Raw genomic sequence first — 14,122 nt, 5'->3', positions numbered from 1 at the left:
TCTAGTGGTACCGAAGAAGGTACAGTGGCCTTGAATTGCTGTCTTCAAACTTTCTCTTAGAATAAAATAACAGCAAAATATTTAATATTCACACATCAGTTAAGTGCTTGTTCTCACACTTGAGATTCAAGAAATCTGAGAATTTTTTGTTTTTATTAGCTTCATGTCATTAGTGAATATTTTCCATGAACAAATATATATTTTCAAAGTGTTGAATGTGTTAATTTTCTTAAAGATAATTTTCTTGAATTTCTTTAATTTTCCAGCTATGCCAGACAACTTTTAGTTGGATATCTACTTTAAAAATATCAGTCAATGTGCTCTTTTGGAATATACTCTTCTGAATTACACCTCAGGAGACAGCTTCCTTGCACTTGATCACACTCAAGAGACCGCTAGAAGTAAAGGTTTATATTTATTACCACTAAAACTTGGAACTAAAACACTGGACAGGTGACTTTATTAAGAAATCTGGAGACTTATTATCAGAAAGCATGTAGAAAGAATAGGAAAAAAAGGGAGATACCATACTTCTAGAAGAAAACTGGGTATGAAATGAAAAGAACAAATAGGAAAAGTCTGCTGCCCCCCCTGCTCCCCCATTTATTTTAAAGGATTTCTTTTGCAGTACTTCTTGAAGGTTAATAGCCTGCCAAATGGAATATCATCAATGGACATGACATTGGACATCGCAGCAGTCTTTTTTCTGCATCTGACCAGAAGTACAGCGATCTGTTGGGGTAGCACTTCAGCCAGTGTTCAACTGAAAAGCAGGTATCTACAGAGCTGCTGTCTCGACCGTGAGAAAAAATTACACTGCCTAGTCCTCAAACCCAAGAAAGAAGGTGCGTGTTAGTTGGCTCCAGGTGCTCAGCTAGTCATTTTGCCTTAGTAGTGGCAGTCTCTGCTGATCAATTAAGTTTACATGTAAAAACCACTAGTTGCCAGGAACATGCAAGAAAATCAAAGAGCGGGATACCACTACAGACTTCCACTTCTGAGTGGACAAAATATCAGCACAACAAGCTGTTCAGAATGTAGGCAGAATTACAGAAGATTTTTTTTTTCTCCAAAAGAAGTTTGGATTAATCACACCTACTGTGACAAAAAAAAAAAAGAAAAAAGAAAAAAAATAGAGAGGGGGAGAGAAATGGAAATAGCCAATACTCACATCAGAGTTAAAACGAAGCTGGCAGACATTACAGGAAATAACTTGTTTCTTCTTTGGGGGAATGGACACTCCAAATGTATGGTTTATGACTGCTTTTTGCACAGGATCCATCTGGAGAACAAACAATAATCAATTTATAACTTCTCAGGGCAATATACATTACAGAAAAAGCTAAAAAATAACACTTTCTGCTGCAAGCTTTCTCTATCCTCTTTTTTCTTTCTTTTCTTTTTTCTTTTTCTTTTTTTTTTTTTTTTTTTTTTTGAGATAAACAAGAGGAAATAATATTTCAGCCTTCATAATAATTAGATTTAACTCAGGTTAGGGAATCGGTAGCATGCCAGAGTCTATGAAAAAAAGGCAGCTCCATTGCTGCTGCCACCCCCAGGCTACTACGCAGTCCCTCCGCCAACCCTGCATATGCTCTGCGCTCTCAGGGCCCCAGTGTCACATCCAAAATGCAAAGAGCTCACTGAAAGCTTTCCTGCACAACTTACTGATTCAAGAGACACATTATTAAAAACCATTTTTGGTCCCTAACAAAGTAGAGTTGTTTATCTCTATTTGTTTTTCTGTTTGATGATAAATATTAGCACTTGTTGGAAAATATTCTCCCATGAAGACCTCTTTGTGAGAGGAGGTTCTTTGCAGGCTTCATCAGAACCATCACTTGCTGGGAAAAGTAGACGCAATCCCCAAACATTTCCAAAGCAGAGCTGGCGAGAGATGGGATCAGGGAGAACATCCAGGTTAGCAGAGCACGCAGGGAGTGTTTGCACCAGCAAAGGTTGCAGAAGTTACCATGCTTCAGAAAATGCTTTGACACTGTGAAAATTTTGAGATAAGCGAATCACTGAATATAGTAATCCTAAATTTGACTGAAGATTTCCAGGAACTGGAAGCTGCTTACACCTTTGCTAAATATCAGAACTCCTGCTGGTCACCAATTCAGAATTAGCTCAAGACTCCAGAGAGCTCTGTTGTTAGCACTGCTGGAGTTGGAGAACTGCACTGGCTGTTAAGGAAAAAGAGTTTAACTGCTACTGCACAGAGGCGGCCTCAATTAAGCATAATGTGTCATTCATGATGTAATATGAACAGAGACTAAAATAAATTCCCTGACTCAAAAGATTCAAAAGTATCTTCACAATTCACGTAAAATAGAATATCCAGTCTGGTATCAGAGCTGACCCTGCTTTGAGCATGAGCTTGGACCTGATAGCCTCTGAGGTCCCTTCCAATCTGAATTATCCTATGCACATGTGTACACGCGTGGTTCTCCATCCTTATTTAAGATAACAAATATATTCTGGAAAGGAGAGAGGAAAAATAGTAGTCTACAATAAAAGATAAGTGCTTGTTTCCCAATCAGAGAAAATAGTTCAAATTGCTATAAAGTTGTCTTTTTCTGAAGCTTGTTTTGCAGTGACATCAGTGATGTTTTTCCCTTTACAGCACTATTTGAAGAAACCAAATCTGGCTATTTAATCTTGTATGGTACAGATCACATTTGATACTAAGATGAATTATAAAAGGAAGAGAAAAAAATTGAAGTTAATGATTCATTAATTAAAAAATTAAAATAGTAAATTAAGTGCTTTCAGAATTTCTAAACCCAAAGGATAAATATTGTAATTTTCCCTTATTGCAGGTTATATCCTTCCAGAGAAAAGAAAACTACACTAATGAGGATTTTCTCTGCATTTATGCACATGCACAAATATATAAATTTAAAAAATGTTTTGTGTCTGCCTACTGAATACCTGCCTAAGAATAGGTTTTCAGATAATCTATTACCTAACATTTAACATTAAATAAACAATATTTTTGGACTAAGGTTAGATAGGTTTCTTGCTACAATCCTTCAAAATCAAATGCTTGGTTTTGTAAACGTCATTGCTAACAATTTTTCTGGAGAGATGATATTTTTATCAGCTTTTGCCATTAAATACTGTATTTCACAGCTATAAAAGTGTCACATTAACACAAATAATTACAAAAGTAAAAACAGCTTATCTAGAATGAACTACTGAACTATCAGATGACATTACAGCTTTATTACAATGAATGTGATATAGTCTAAAATAAAAACTGAAGTATCATTTCCTCTGTTTCTAGAATATAGTAAGTGTTTAAAACACTATGTTCAAAGTCAGAACAAAGTTGAACAGATTAAAATATAACAAAACAATTTGTTTCTGACTTATACCATTTATTGCATCATCCTGCATAAAAAATATAGCACAATTATACGTGCAGATTAAAAGCTTTTTGAGCATTCATTTTATAATAGAGATGCCAGTGAATGTATATTAGCACATTTACAGTATCTGTTAAAAATTACTGTATCATTAGGGAATAGCATGACTTTTTTTCTTGAACAGAAGATACATTTTGCTTTTCAACTTAACTACTAATTACTAGACTAATCTAGACCAAAGAGTAATGCTAAAAAGTACCTCAACCATTCAAAGTGTGAGATCAGTGAAAAGAAATAGCAAAAATACCCACTAGTGTCTGCTGTCCCGTTTACAAAAAGAAAAAGGGAAAAAGAAAAAGCGATGAGTGATTCCTCCGAGTATTCCAGGTAACAATCCACAGCACTAACATTAGGCAACTGTCAGTTCAACGCGTTCAGTGCAGAGAAAGCCCCGTTTCAGACAGAGCAGCAGCACGAGGACAAACTCGCGGGAACACCAAGCCCAGGCTGCCTCCCGAGAGCACCGCTCACCATCCCCAGGGGAACGGCTAATGATCCTTCCCAAACCGGAGCCCCGAACCTAGGCTGGTCATGATTAGAATTCAAGAAGTGCAACATTAACAATTAATAGGTTTTAAATATATCAGAAACCGGGGTGGATTACAGCATGCTGGAAAAGTAAAATAGTATCTCTCTGTTAGAAGATTAATGCTGCAGGGTAAACTGATCTCAGATAACTACACAAAATTATCCTCTTCATTGCAGGGAGGAAGGGAGTAGGAAAGAGGGAGAGAGCAATTTGTTGAGGTGTATATTAGGAAATGACGCAGCATGCTTTGCCCAGTGGGGAGTACCAGTTTTTAAAAAACAGTTCTATAAAATAAAATAATAACAGAAGCTGAACAGCCACTTCAAATGCAAATTCCTTCTCAATTCTATCACATTTTAACAATTCAATTAAATATTTTGAAGAAATGGACAGGAACCAAACACTATTCAAGGTGGATCAGTACTGAACTCTGAGCTGATGTTTTCCTGGAATCACCTATCATAACCCCAAGACCTCACTCTTAAGTGTTAACAGCCATTCATAGCTCATTATTTTATACGTGAAGTTACGATTGTTTTCCCTCCACATGCACCACTTTACATTTATCTAGATGGAATTTCACCTGCCATTTATTGTTCAGCCTCTCAGTCTCATTAAGGTCCTTTGCAATTTTTTGGTCTTTCTTTGTCCTCACTACCTTGGAGGACTTCAGACCATCAGCAAACTTTCTCAACTCACTGTTCACTCCCTTTCCAGATTGTTTATGAATGTGTTGAATAGCACAAGTCCCAACACGGATTCTTGCAGAATGTCCCCTTTGCAAGAGCTGACATTTCCTGGTCTGCTTACTCTCTTGACTTCTTATCTCTGGAGCATTTTTTCTTTAAAAAAACTTTACCAAGAGACTTTGTGAAAAAGCCTTTTGGAAATTCAAAATGTGTCAATCAAGACACCCCTATCCATGTGCTTGTTGACCCCATCAAAGACCTCTGACATGTTTGCAGAGCAGGATTTTCCTTTAAAAAGAAACTATGTTGACTATTTCCAGAGAGTTTACAGTTAAGTTGGTGTACCCTCATACTAGTCTTTATCGAAGTTTCTACTAATTTGCCCAGCACAAATATGCCTCTCAATAACTTACGTAGTCCCCTGGAATTGTGTTAAAAAAGTGCATCATGTTTGCCACCTTTTGGTCCTCAGGTACAAAAGCAGTTTTAGATGAGTTGATACACATTATCATCAGTAATTGAGCAATTTCATCCTTGAATCCTCTTAGGACTCTTGGGAGAGTACCATTTGGTCCTGGCACTTTCTCATCAAAGTCATTAGTAGCTCTTTTCAGTGGCTTTGCCCTCTAAATGCCTTTTAAAGTCTGATCACTAACTGGCCCTACAGAGTTTCCCAAACTCTTCTTGCTCCTGATGTGTTTGAGGAACAATTAGTATTATATTTGATTGCTTTTCTTGTTCTCTCCTCGAACTTTTTTTCGCCTTCTTTATTCTGTTCTTACTTTTTATCTGCTAAAGTCTGTGACCTTTTTTTATAGTCTTCAGTGGGACACAACCTCGGCTTTTCAAAGGACATCTTATTATTTCCAACAGCTTCCCTTACTCTTCTATTCAGCTATGCCCAGCTTCCTTTTACCTTTTCTTAAGCCTTTCTGAATGTGTGGTACATGCTGAACCCATGGTGCCCTTTTGCAATCTCACCACTTAGAAGCTTCTCTTAGCTACCTCTAACTTCTTTTTAACAGCATTCTTCATTTTTAGCTAGATCTACTCAAACACACTCATGGTGAGATTTTTGGTCCTTGTTGCTCCTTAATGAATGTTTCTCCTAAGTTATGGTCATGGTTACAGAGTAGCCCTTCAACTGTAAGATTCTGAAACAGAACCTGAGCTTTATTTAAGACTGAAATAATAGATGCATCTTCTCCTCTGGGCTCCTAAACTGGCTGCTCCACAAAGCAGTCCAGATCGTCTCTGAAGTCCTGGTCCAGCACTACATTGTGATTTGCAAGGGAGGCAGAGATAACTGAGGCCTCACCCTGTATCCTCACCACCATCTCTGATCTCCATCAGCATGTCAAAGTCAGTGTCACCATCCTATTTCAGTGATCAAATCTATATACTTCTTATCTCCCGAAGATTTTATATTACTCATAATTTTATTCAAGTCTAAGCTTTCTAATATACAGTATTACATTAGGCAAACATTGCTGTTTAACAGCACTACTCCACATCCAGCACAGCCTTGTCAGTAGACAGTCGTCTCCCTTCATCAGGTTTCCAATATACCAACTGTTCACCTACCATTTTGTCAGCTTGACATTCCCAAGTCTTCCATTCCTATTTCTTAGATTTTTACCAATCCTGAAAATCAGCTGCACCACAGTTTAAGTTCTCTTGTTGCTCCCCTATTTAGACAGCACTCCTCTATTTTCCATTTTCTATTTGGCTACTTTTATCCTCTGGCCTCTCTTTTATTCGAGAACACAGAATTGTCCCTGTCTTCATCCAGAACCATATGGTCTTCCACATCTTGGCTTTCTCCCACTCATGACAGGTAGGCTCCCTTACTGTTCAAATGAAATTCATCCACCTGCATATACCCTAAAACGTTAATTTCTTGCATCATCATTTCAGCCAGGCATTACAATTCTAACTCTCTCTGGTCCTGAACGGGATACCAAGAGCACTTCAGAAAATGCAATGGAGAAAATCTTGTTTTCAGTTTTCTTCCTAACAGCCTAAATTTTACTATTGGAAACTCTCTCCTGCCCAACTGTATGTCCTGGTACCCACAGATTCTTCCCTGATGCCTTTTAGGAACTGATCCAGACTTCTAAGAGACGGCAAAGTATGTTTTGGAAGGAGAAAAAGAATAAATTGGGTAAGGGCATCAGGAGAACTCCTTCCATGAAGCTGAAGCTCTGGTTATAAGGTATTTTAACAGGCTCTTTACACACAGCTGACAGCAAAACCCCCAATTTGTGAGCTGATGAATCACACTGATCCTGTCAAGGGATAAGCTACTACAACAGAAAGGTTAGGATCATTTCTAAGCCTATTATTTAAATGAGGTGATGCTATATTGCAAAAAAAGCTGTTTTCATGGTATTGCAAATCCAGAATATTTTTATTAGTTTTGCTTGGCTGCAATCTCCAGTTTAAAAGTTTGTATAAGGCCAGATTCTTGTATGAGTTGAAACTTTGATGAAGTAGCATGATAAATTGCTGGTTAGACATCTGGGTTGGTGACTGAGCATTGATCTACATTAGTCATTTTTACTTAATGACCTAATCTCTAAATTTTCTTTCTCTTCCTAATCTACTTAGCTATTGAAGCAGGCTAAAGCAACTGTCATACACACTATTGCCATCACTCCTACCAAGATCTACACCCAAAAGTTCTGTCTTCTCATAATAGCTAGCAATAACAATGCTTCTGTTTCACAGCAAGGGAACTCTGTTAGATGGGATCTCTGTTCAATTCAGAGTAAAGTTTAAAATTGTTACTGGGAATTTATGCCCTCCTTTCAGTTGCCTCATATCATGATATAAATCTTAGATCAAATCTAGAGTTGACTATTAGAGAAGCATTTGTAAACAGAATGTTGATAAATGGGAATAAAAGATTTAAATGAGTATCACTTAACCACTGGTGATTAAGAAGCTTTGACCCTGAGGCATACTATGCCATTTCACTCTGATAAAGCAAAATTTTAAACAGTATATGGAACGAACTGATACTTTAATCCAATGTTTTCCTCTGGTAATTAAAGGGAGCAAACAGTGGCAGCATCTAAATTAAGTTCTGGGATTTTTCTACACTGTTTGACAACACTCCTACTTTGTGTGACTCCCCTTTTTTTTTCTCTCCATTCTAAACAAGTAACCAGGCAAACAGCAACAAACATCCTTCCAGATCATAAGACCTTACGCCAGCATGAATTCGTTCTGTGTTTGAACTCCAGTTTTCAGGAAAGCTGGGCACATTGCCATTATGGGGCTTATACTGAAGCTTATCATGAACTCGGCCATTTACACACCCTCCTACCAGAACTCTACATGTTATGATGACTAATGTAGTTATATGAGTGAATATACGTACTCAACAGAACACATTTAAAATGTCCAGTGTATAATCAAATAAACAGTGTGGGGGAAAAATTAACATAAAACCAGAAAATCTAACACTGTGATGTGATAGCTTATACACTTTGGCAAATGCAAACTAGCAAGAATCTCTTTTTACATTAGTGCTGCTTTTGTCACAACAGAGAACATATCTCTCACTGGGCTAATGCTAACTGTAATTTACTGTTGAAGTGAGCACTATACTGTTATATATGTCCTTGTTTATTTTGCATTACAAGGAACACTGGAGTCAGCGCTGCTGACTTGTGCTACTTCATTTTATTGTGAGAAGTCTGCCGGTGTTTCCTGCTTATCTGTCCTGCTTGACTAGCTCAGTGTGGGTATCCTTGCCAGGACATACTTCTGTTTGGTTAGCTTTTCTTTTTTTTCCCCTAAACACCATCCTCCCACATTTCTATCTCAATGTTCCTCACAGTGGTTTGGGGTCAGAAAAGTCAGGCAGAGGTAAATGGCTAGTAATTGAGGATGGTTTTATATCAGTATCTCTCTCTTTTTTTTTTTTTTTTTTAAATTCTACATTGATATCTTTCCCCCAAGTGTAGAAAGATACCAGCATGAGCTTCGTGCAACGGCTGAGACAGAAGAAAGACCACAGGGACTAACGTCTCCCTTCCCTCCCACGTGGTTCCCAAAATACAGAAGCAACATTGTACTCTGACAGAAAACCTCTCTAGCAGACAGACTAGCTGAATGCAACGCCTTACTGCATTTGCCTCTCCCTCTCTTGATCAGTTCAGCACCAAGGGCCACCTTCCCTCAGGTGAACAGTGCTGTGATAGCCGTGACCACCACACGCTACTAGTCAGTGAATTCAGCCCAAAGGCATCTTAAAACAAAACAAAAATCTTGCTGTAATTCATTTGCTAACATGTCAGATAACACAGACATCCATGAAGAGTTGTTGGAATAACACTGAGTACCCCCCCAAAAATAAATAAATAAAAAATAAAAAAATTGGGAGTTTACATTTCTACTTCATTCTTACTACAAGACTACTAAAAGGGCACCTAGACCTGGGAATAACCTTTTATGTCTCAAAAAAAATGAAATACTAATAAATTCGGCTTCATCATTTTCCTTTCAGAAGTATAGGCTGAGCTAATTTTATTTTTGAAAGTTCTACACTATTTCTGTCAACAGGACTGCAGGGCTGGAATAGCAGCATGTGGGACACTGCTTCTGTGTGTCCTGCTAGGGGCAGGCAGACTCCCCTCCCTGCTTTTCTACATTCAGCTCTACAGCACGATGCAGAATCACTTGCTGTGCTATCCTTTTGCATATTCCCCTTTTAAAAAAAACATCTTACAGATTCATAGTGTTTTAGGCCAGAAGGAACCATTACATCTGATTTCCTGAATAACGCAGGACACAACTTCACCCACTGGAGAGTTTCAGCCTTTCCTATTATGAAGTCCAATAATCTGTGGTCAACCAGAGCTTAAATTTTAGGGGAAAAGGAAAAAAAAAACCCAAACCTTGATTTAAAAGTTTCCAGCTATGATAAATGTACAACATCACTGGGGAAGCTATGCTAACAGTTGATTATTCCCACCGTTAAAAATCCTTGCTATACAGTGTCTACTATAAACTGCTCGACCTAGTTGTGCCTCTCTGTATTAGATTAAAGTGCACCCTAATGTCAGATTCCTTCTGAGTATGTAGGTATTTATACGCTGCAATCAGATCAGCTCTTAACCTTCTCTTTGATAAACTAAATAAATTAAGTTCCTTAAGGCTCTCATTATCAAGGCCTTGATTCATTTTGTAGTTTTTCTCTGAATCCTCTTCAGCTTTTCAATATGCCATAGAAGTATAGGCACTAGAAGTGAAAACAGTATGCTCAAGTATAATTTCTCTTTACCTACTTAATTAAAACTCATTTCTTTCAACAAGAACTGCATTAACCTTTTTGCCTCAGCATTACCTTGGGAGGCACAGCTCGGCATATTTACTAGCATGACCATTTATCCATCTCGTGCGCTAACACTCTGGATTTTACCATCACACATCCTTCCACATCCTAGGATGTGTTCTGACCCAATTATAGAGGGAGCTGCCTGAAATATCACCACACTGTGAATCTTCAGCTGGAGTAGATACTGTTTCAATAGGTTTTTCACTCAGCTGAATTTTGCAACACTTTGTTGGACCCTGCTCAGGAGGCCTAAAATGAGTCCCAGTCTCAGTAGAATTTTGTTTCTCCTAAATCAGTTCGAAAGTGGTTTAGACCAACGTATGCAAAGGGAACAGTGTTCCATGATGTCCAACTGAAAAAAAAAAAAAAAAAAAAAAAACATGGATCTTCAGCTCTTTTGCTGTTCTGTCCTCTCCCTCACTTTGTGCTTCACTGGCTTAAATTAAAAAATTCAGATATTAAAAAAACAAAAACCAAAAAACAGGTAAATATTCTAATCTCTCCTTTCCCCTCCCTTCTGCCCATATAATGCAATTATGATTAAGAAGAGAGGTCAAAAGAAATTTGAGAAAATGTCTTTTAATGTTTTTAATTATTTATTTCAGTGCTGGGACTGTTCTCTCTCCCATTTCTCCTCTTCACCCATGTATATATTCATTAGGTATTAAAAATAAATTCTAGTTTAGTAAAATAATTTATGGAACCTTAGAAAAAACTTCTAAAAATGAATTACTACTGGTGTTTTAGAAATAGTCATGAAAAAGATAATTAGAATTTTATATCTGATCTCTGTGAAAGACTTAATCCAAAGAAAGGAAGAATGGGTGAGATATCACAGCAAAAAATTTCTGAATCAGGTCTCCTTTTCTTATATGGCTTATTCGTAGGTGAGGGCTTGGATACCTAAAAGGATTGCGTTTGTAATGCGAACAACAACTGGTGCTATTGACCAGCTAAGCACTGGTGATGCTTCTGTTTACAGTAGAATTAATCCTTACAGTAGAAAAGTTTTTGCTCCAGACAAGATCAGAGATTTTATTAGTAGATGTAAAGAAACAGAAAGATGCTGAAAATGTTTTAGGACAAAAGCAGGGACAAAAGAGATTTCTCACACACCCAAATGGAGAATCAGGAAAAATGTAAATATCTGAGGTTTAATGCTTTGTTTTGTACTAAACTGAATTCAGGTGCAAGTATTAAATCAGCAGCTTCTTTTTTAATCCATCCAGACCACTCTCCTGCTACAGTACAAGACTTTGTACCTGTAAGGTAAGTTTTTAGGACCATGAAAGACCCAACCTGAGAAACAGAACAAAGTCAAGTACAAAACCTGATGGTTTTAGCTAATCCTTAAGGAATACGACAATTTCCCATCCCTTTGTGGCTCTACTGGCTCACAAGTTTAACTGTACGTGAGTTGCTTCACCTGACTAAGCCTTACATTATTCATCTTTAAAACGGGGATAAAAGTATTTACAACCCACAAAAAGGCTGGAAGGCCTAAATAACATGTTTACAACTCTTCAAAATCCTCTGATAGAAGATGCTATATAACTGTTATTTATTATTAAGCACACTATTATTCAGAATACTCAGCTTTATTAAGCTAAACAAAAAACACCACCAAAAGCATCTTGCCTTCAGATGCAGCAAAAAATAAAAACATTCCACGGTTTGAGACTTGCAGGAACTCAAACCAAGAACATACCCCAAGAGTAAAGCTATTCTTATTACACTATTACCATTTGACAATAAAATAACATGAATCAGCAAAACAGTATGAAAAATTACCTTTCAGCAGTATCCTGCCAAAAGACTCAAGCCTAGGAGCTTATAGCGGGAAAAGCTTTGATAATATGTGGGCTAAGCAAGACTCCTGATATTTGATTTGATCTTGGAGATGACCCTTTTCCTCTTGAGGGTCTGCTCTAAGTTTTCCTGGAAATTTTCTTGCTCCCAGCCTGCTCAGAGCACCAATAATACATAAAAGTAAATGGTGTCCCATTAACTAGATTTGAATTACCTTTTTAATTCTGAACTGCGCAAAGAGAGGCTAGGGTCAAACTCATAGCCTTGATTAAAGCTGTGAACAAGAGAGAATAAAGACACAGGAAGCCTAATCGTTTGAAATGAATTAATGCTATTACCTTCCAAATATTGAAATAAAAATCTAGAAAGATAATAAGTTATATAAATACACACTTGAATATCAATGCATAAAATGCCTGAATATCAATGCATAAAATGCCTGAATATCAATGAGAAGCAGTTCAGAACTGAGAATTTCCTAAGTGTTTTAGCTGACAACTGTCATCCACTCTTTGCAGTGAGTTAGGAATAATAGTTTGTTCTTCATTTAAAAGTCAATAATGAGGTTTTCAATTTTGTTTTTTTCGATCAGTAGCACGCATTACACCAATAGCTTTTAAAATGCTTTTGATTAAAAAAAGCCCTGTATTTAGAAACAAACCTTTGAAGGAACATTCCATTTCTTCTTCATTAAGTCTTGAAACTTAATATAAAAATCAAAATCTGCTTTTTTTTTAATCTAAGTAAATGAGACACAAAGATGGCAAAGGCAGAAACCTTTTTTTTTCCAACAAATACATGAACAAGAAATGCAATCCTCTTTCCCTAGTGCTGACACGGTGAAGCAGCTGAAGTTTGTGATATCTCCACTGTGAGACCACATGGATGAATACAGTAGAAGACCAGCTTGAGTGACAGATCTTCAAATCAGCTCTGCTCAGGTGATTGAAATGGGCTGCTCAGTGCTTCAAACCTGCATATCAGCAGCTTTCAGATGTGCTACAGAGAGACAGTTCCACACTATGACTTTAAATTGCCATACTGCATTCTAAAATTTTCATAAAGTTGAGAGTATCTAAATCAAAATACCACTAGCTATATCCACATTCAGAAAGAAAGAGTACAAAAAATTAATTCTTAGCTAAATTCTTATTATTTATCAATTAATAATCACTGCATTAGTTCTTGGTTTCTCACAGAACGATGCAACGCAGCTCTAAGTGAGAGGCGGGAAAGCCAACCATGAAAAGCTGGCAAGTTGCATAAGCAGATACTTTGTATTCATTAGACACACATTGAGGATTTAGAGTTTTCTAAAGGTTTTCTAGAATTCTTCTTAGGACAAGAGATCTTATAAGTAGAAACTACTGAAATCTTTACAAGTACAGTGGGTGCAACCCGTGTCCTGTTTGTCTTTGGCTGTAAACCTGTTACTGCCAGCTGTGAGAGGGGCTGCTTCCCTCACAGCATATTTGCAAAACATCCTTCAATGCTCTAATGTGCAAAATACTTACAGCTAACAAACCTCACTCTTTAAACAGCTTTCCTGTGTCACGAACACATTACTAACTTGAGAACAAAGCAACTCAATGAAGATAAAAGCTTCTTAACTTTTCCCTATGCTGACCAGTAAAAGAAATAAACACCGCTGAAATGTCAGAGACTAAATCCAAGCTTTCTATAAATACAGAGATGAAACATATAGCTGAGGAACAGATTTTCTGGAGGACTTGGGAAATTATAGGATTTGGATGCAGAAGCTGGAATTTTGTAAAGAATTAGGCTGATGACCAAATTACTTGTATGCACAATAACTAAAGTAGCAGTTTAGGAACAGCAATTTTTCAAAAAACACACCTTGAACACTGAGCTCCTATGCAGTGGCTAGGAAAAGGCTATCACATCTGTTGATTTCTCTCTCCCTAGAATGTCAATGCACTTTCTATTTAGAGACAGGGGTTTTTATCTGGTTGCTAACGCAGTAACTTAGAGAAAGAAGCTAATCCATCTCATTTCTGTCAGAGAAAATCCAAAGTAACCGGAATCTTTAAATGATGATTAACATATGAGGAGAGTCTCCTTTAAAGAGGGTTTGTATTATTTTAGAAAGGTTTTTTTTTTTTTTTAAATGAGAATAATATGTATTAAGGACTAGACACAAAACAGAAGAAAATATTTAATCGCTTAACAAAGAGTTGCTCTTTGAAGAGAACCTTGACAGGAACTAGGGAACCTGCATTTTTAAATTGAAATAGCACAAGCTGTAACACCTGTCAAACAAAGACTGACTGACAACTCCCCACTTTTAGCAGCAATT

The 14,122-nt window shown here is 37.1% G+C and overlaps 1 protein-coding gene across 3 annotated transcripts in view; it reads right to left on the bottom strand.

Moving 5' to 3' along the window:
• The window catches only part of ZNF385B (zinc finger protein 385B), a 139,491-nt gene that overhangs the window by 41,849 nt on the left and 83,520 nt on the right, over positions 1-14,122 (bottom strand). For all 3 annotated transcript variants that reach the window (XM_067298988.1, XM_067298987.1, XM_067298989.1), the window contains exon 3: positions 1,172-1,282. In XM_067298988.1, coding sequence (XP_067155089.1) covers positions 1,172-1,282 — 111 coding nt within the window. The remainder of the gene's footprint in view (positions 1-1,171; positions 1,283-14,122) is intronic.

Source organism: Apteryx mantelli, chromosome 6 (assembly GCF_036417845.1).
Source record: "Apteryx mantelli isolate bAptMan1 chromosome 6, bAptMan1.hap1, whole genome shotgun sequence".
NCBI classification, from domain to species: Eukaryota; Metazoa; Chordata; class Aves; order Apterygiformes; family Apterygidae; genus Apteryx; species Apteryx mantelli.
This window is presented reverse-complemented; position numbering and strand designations above follow the sequence as displayed.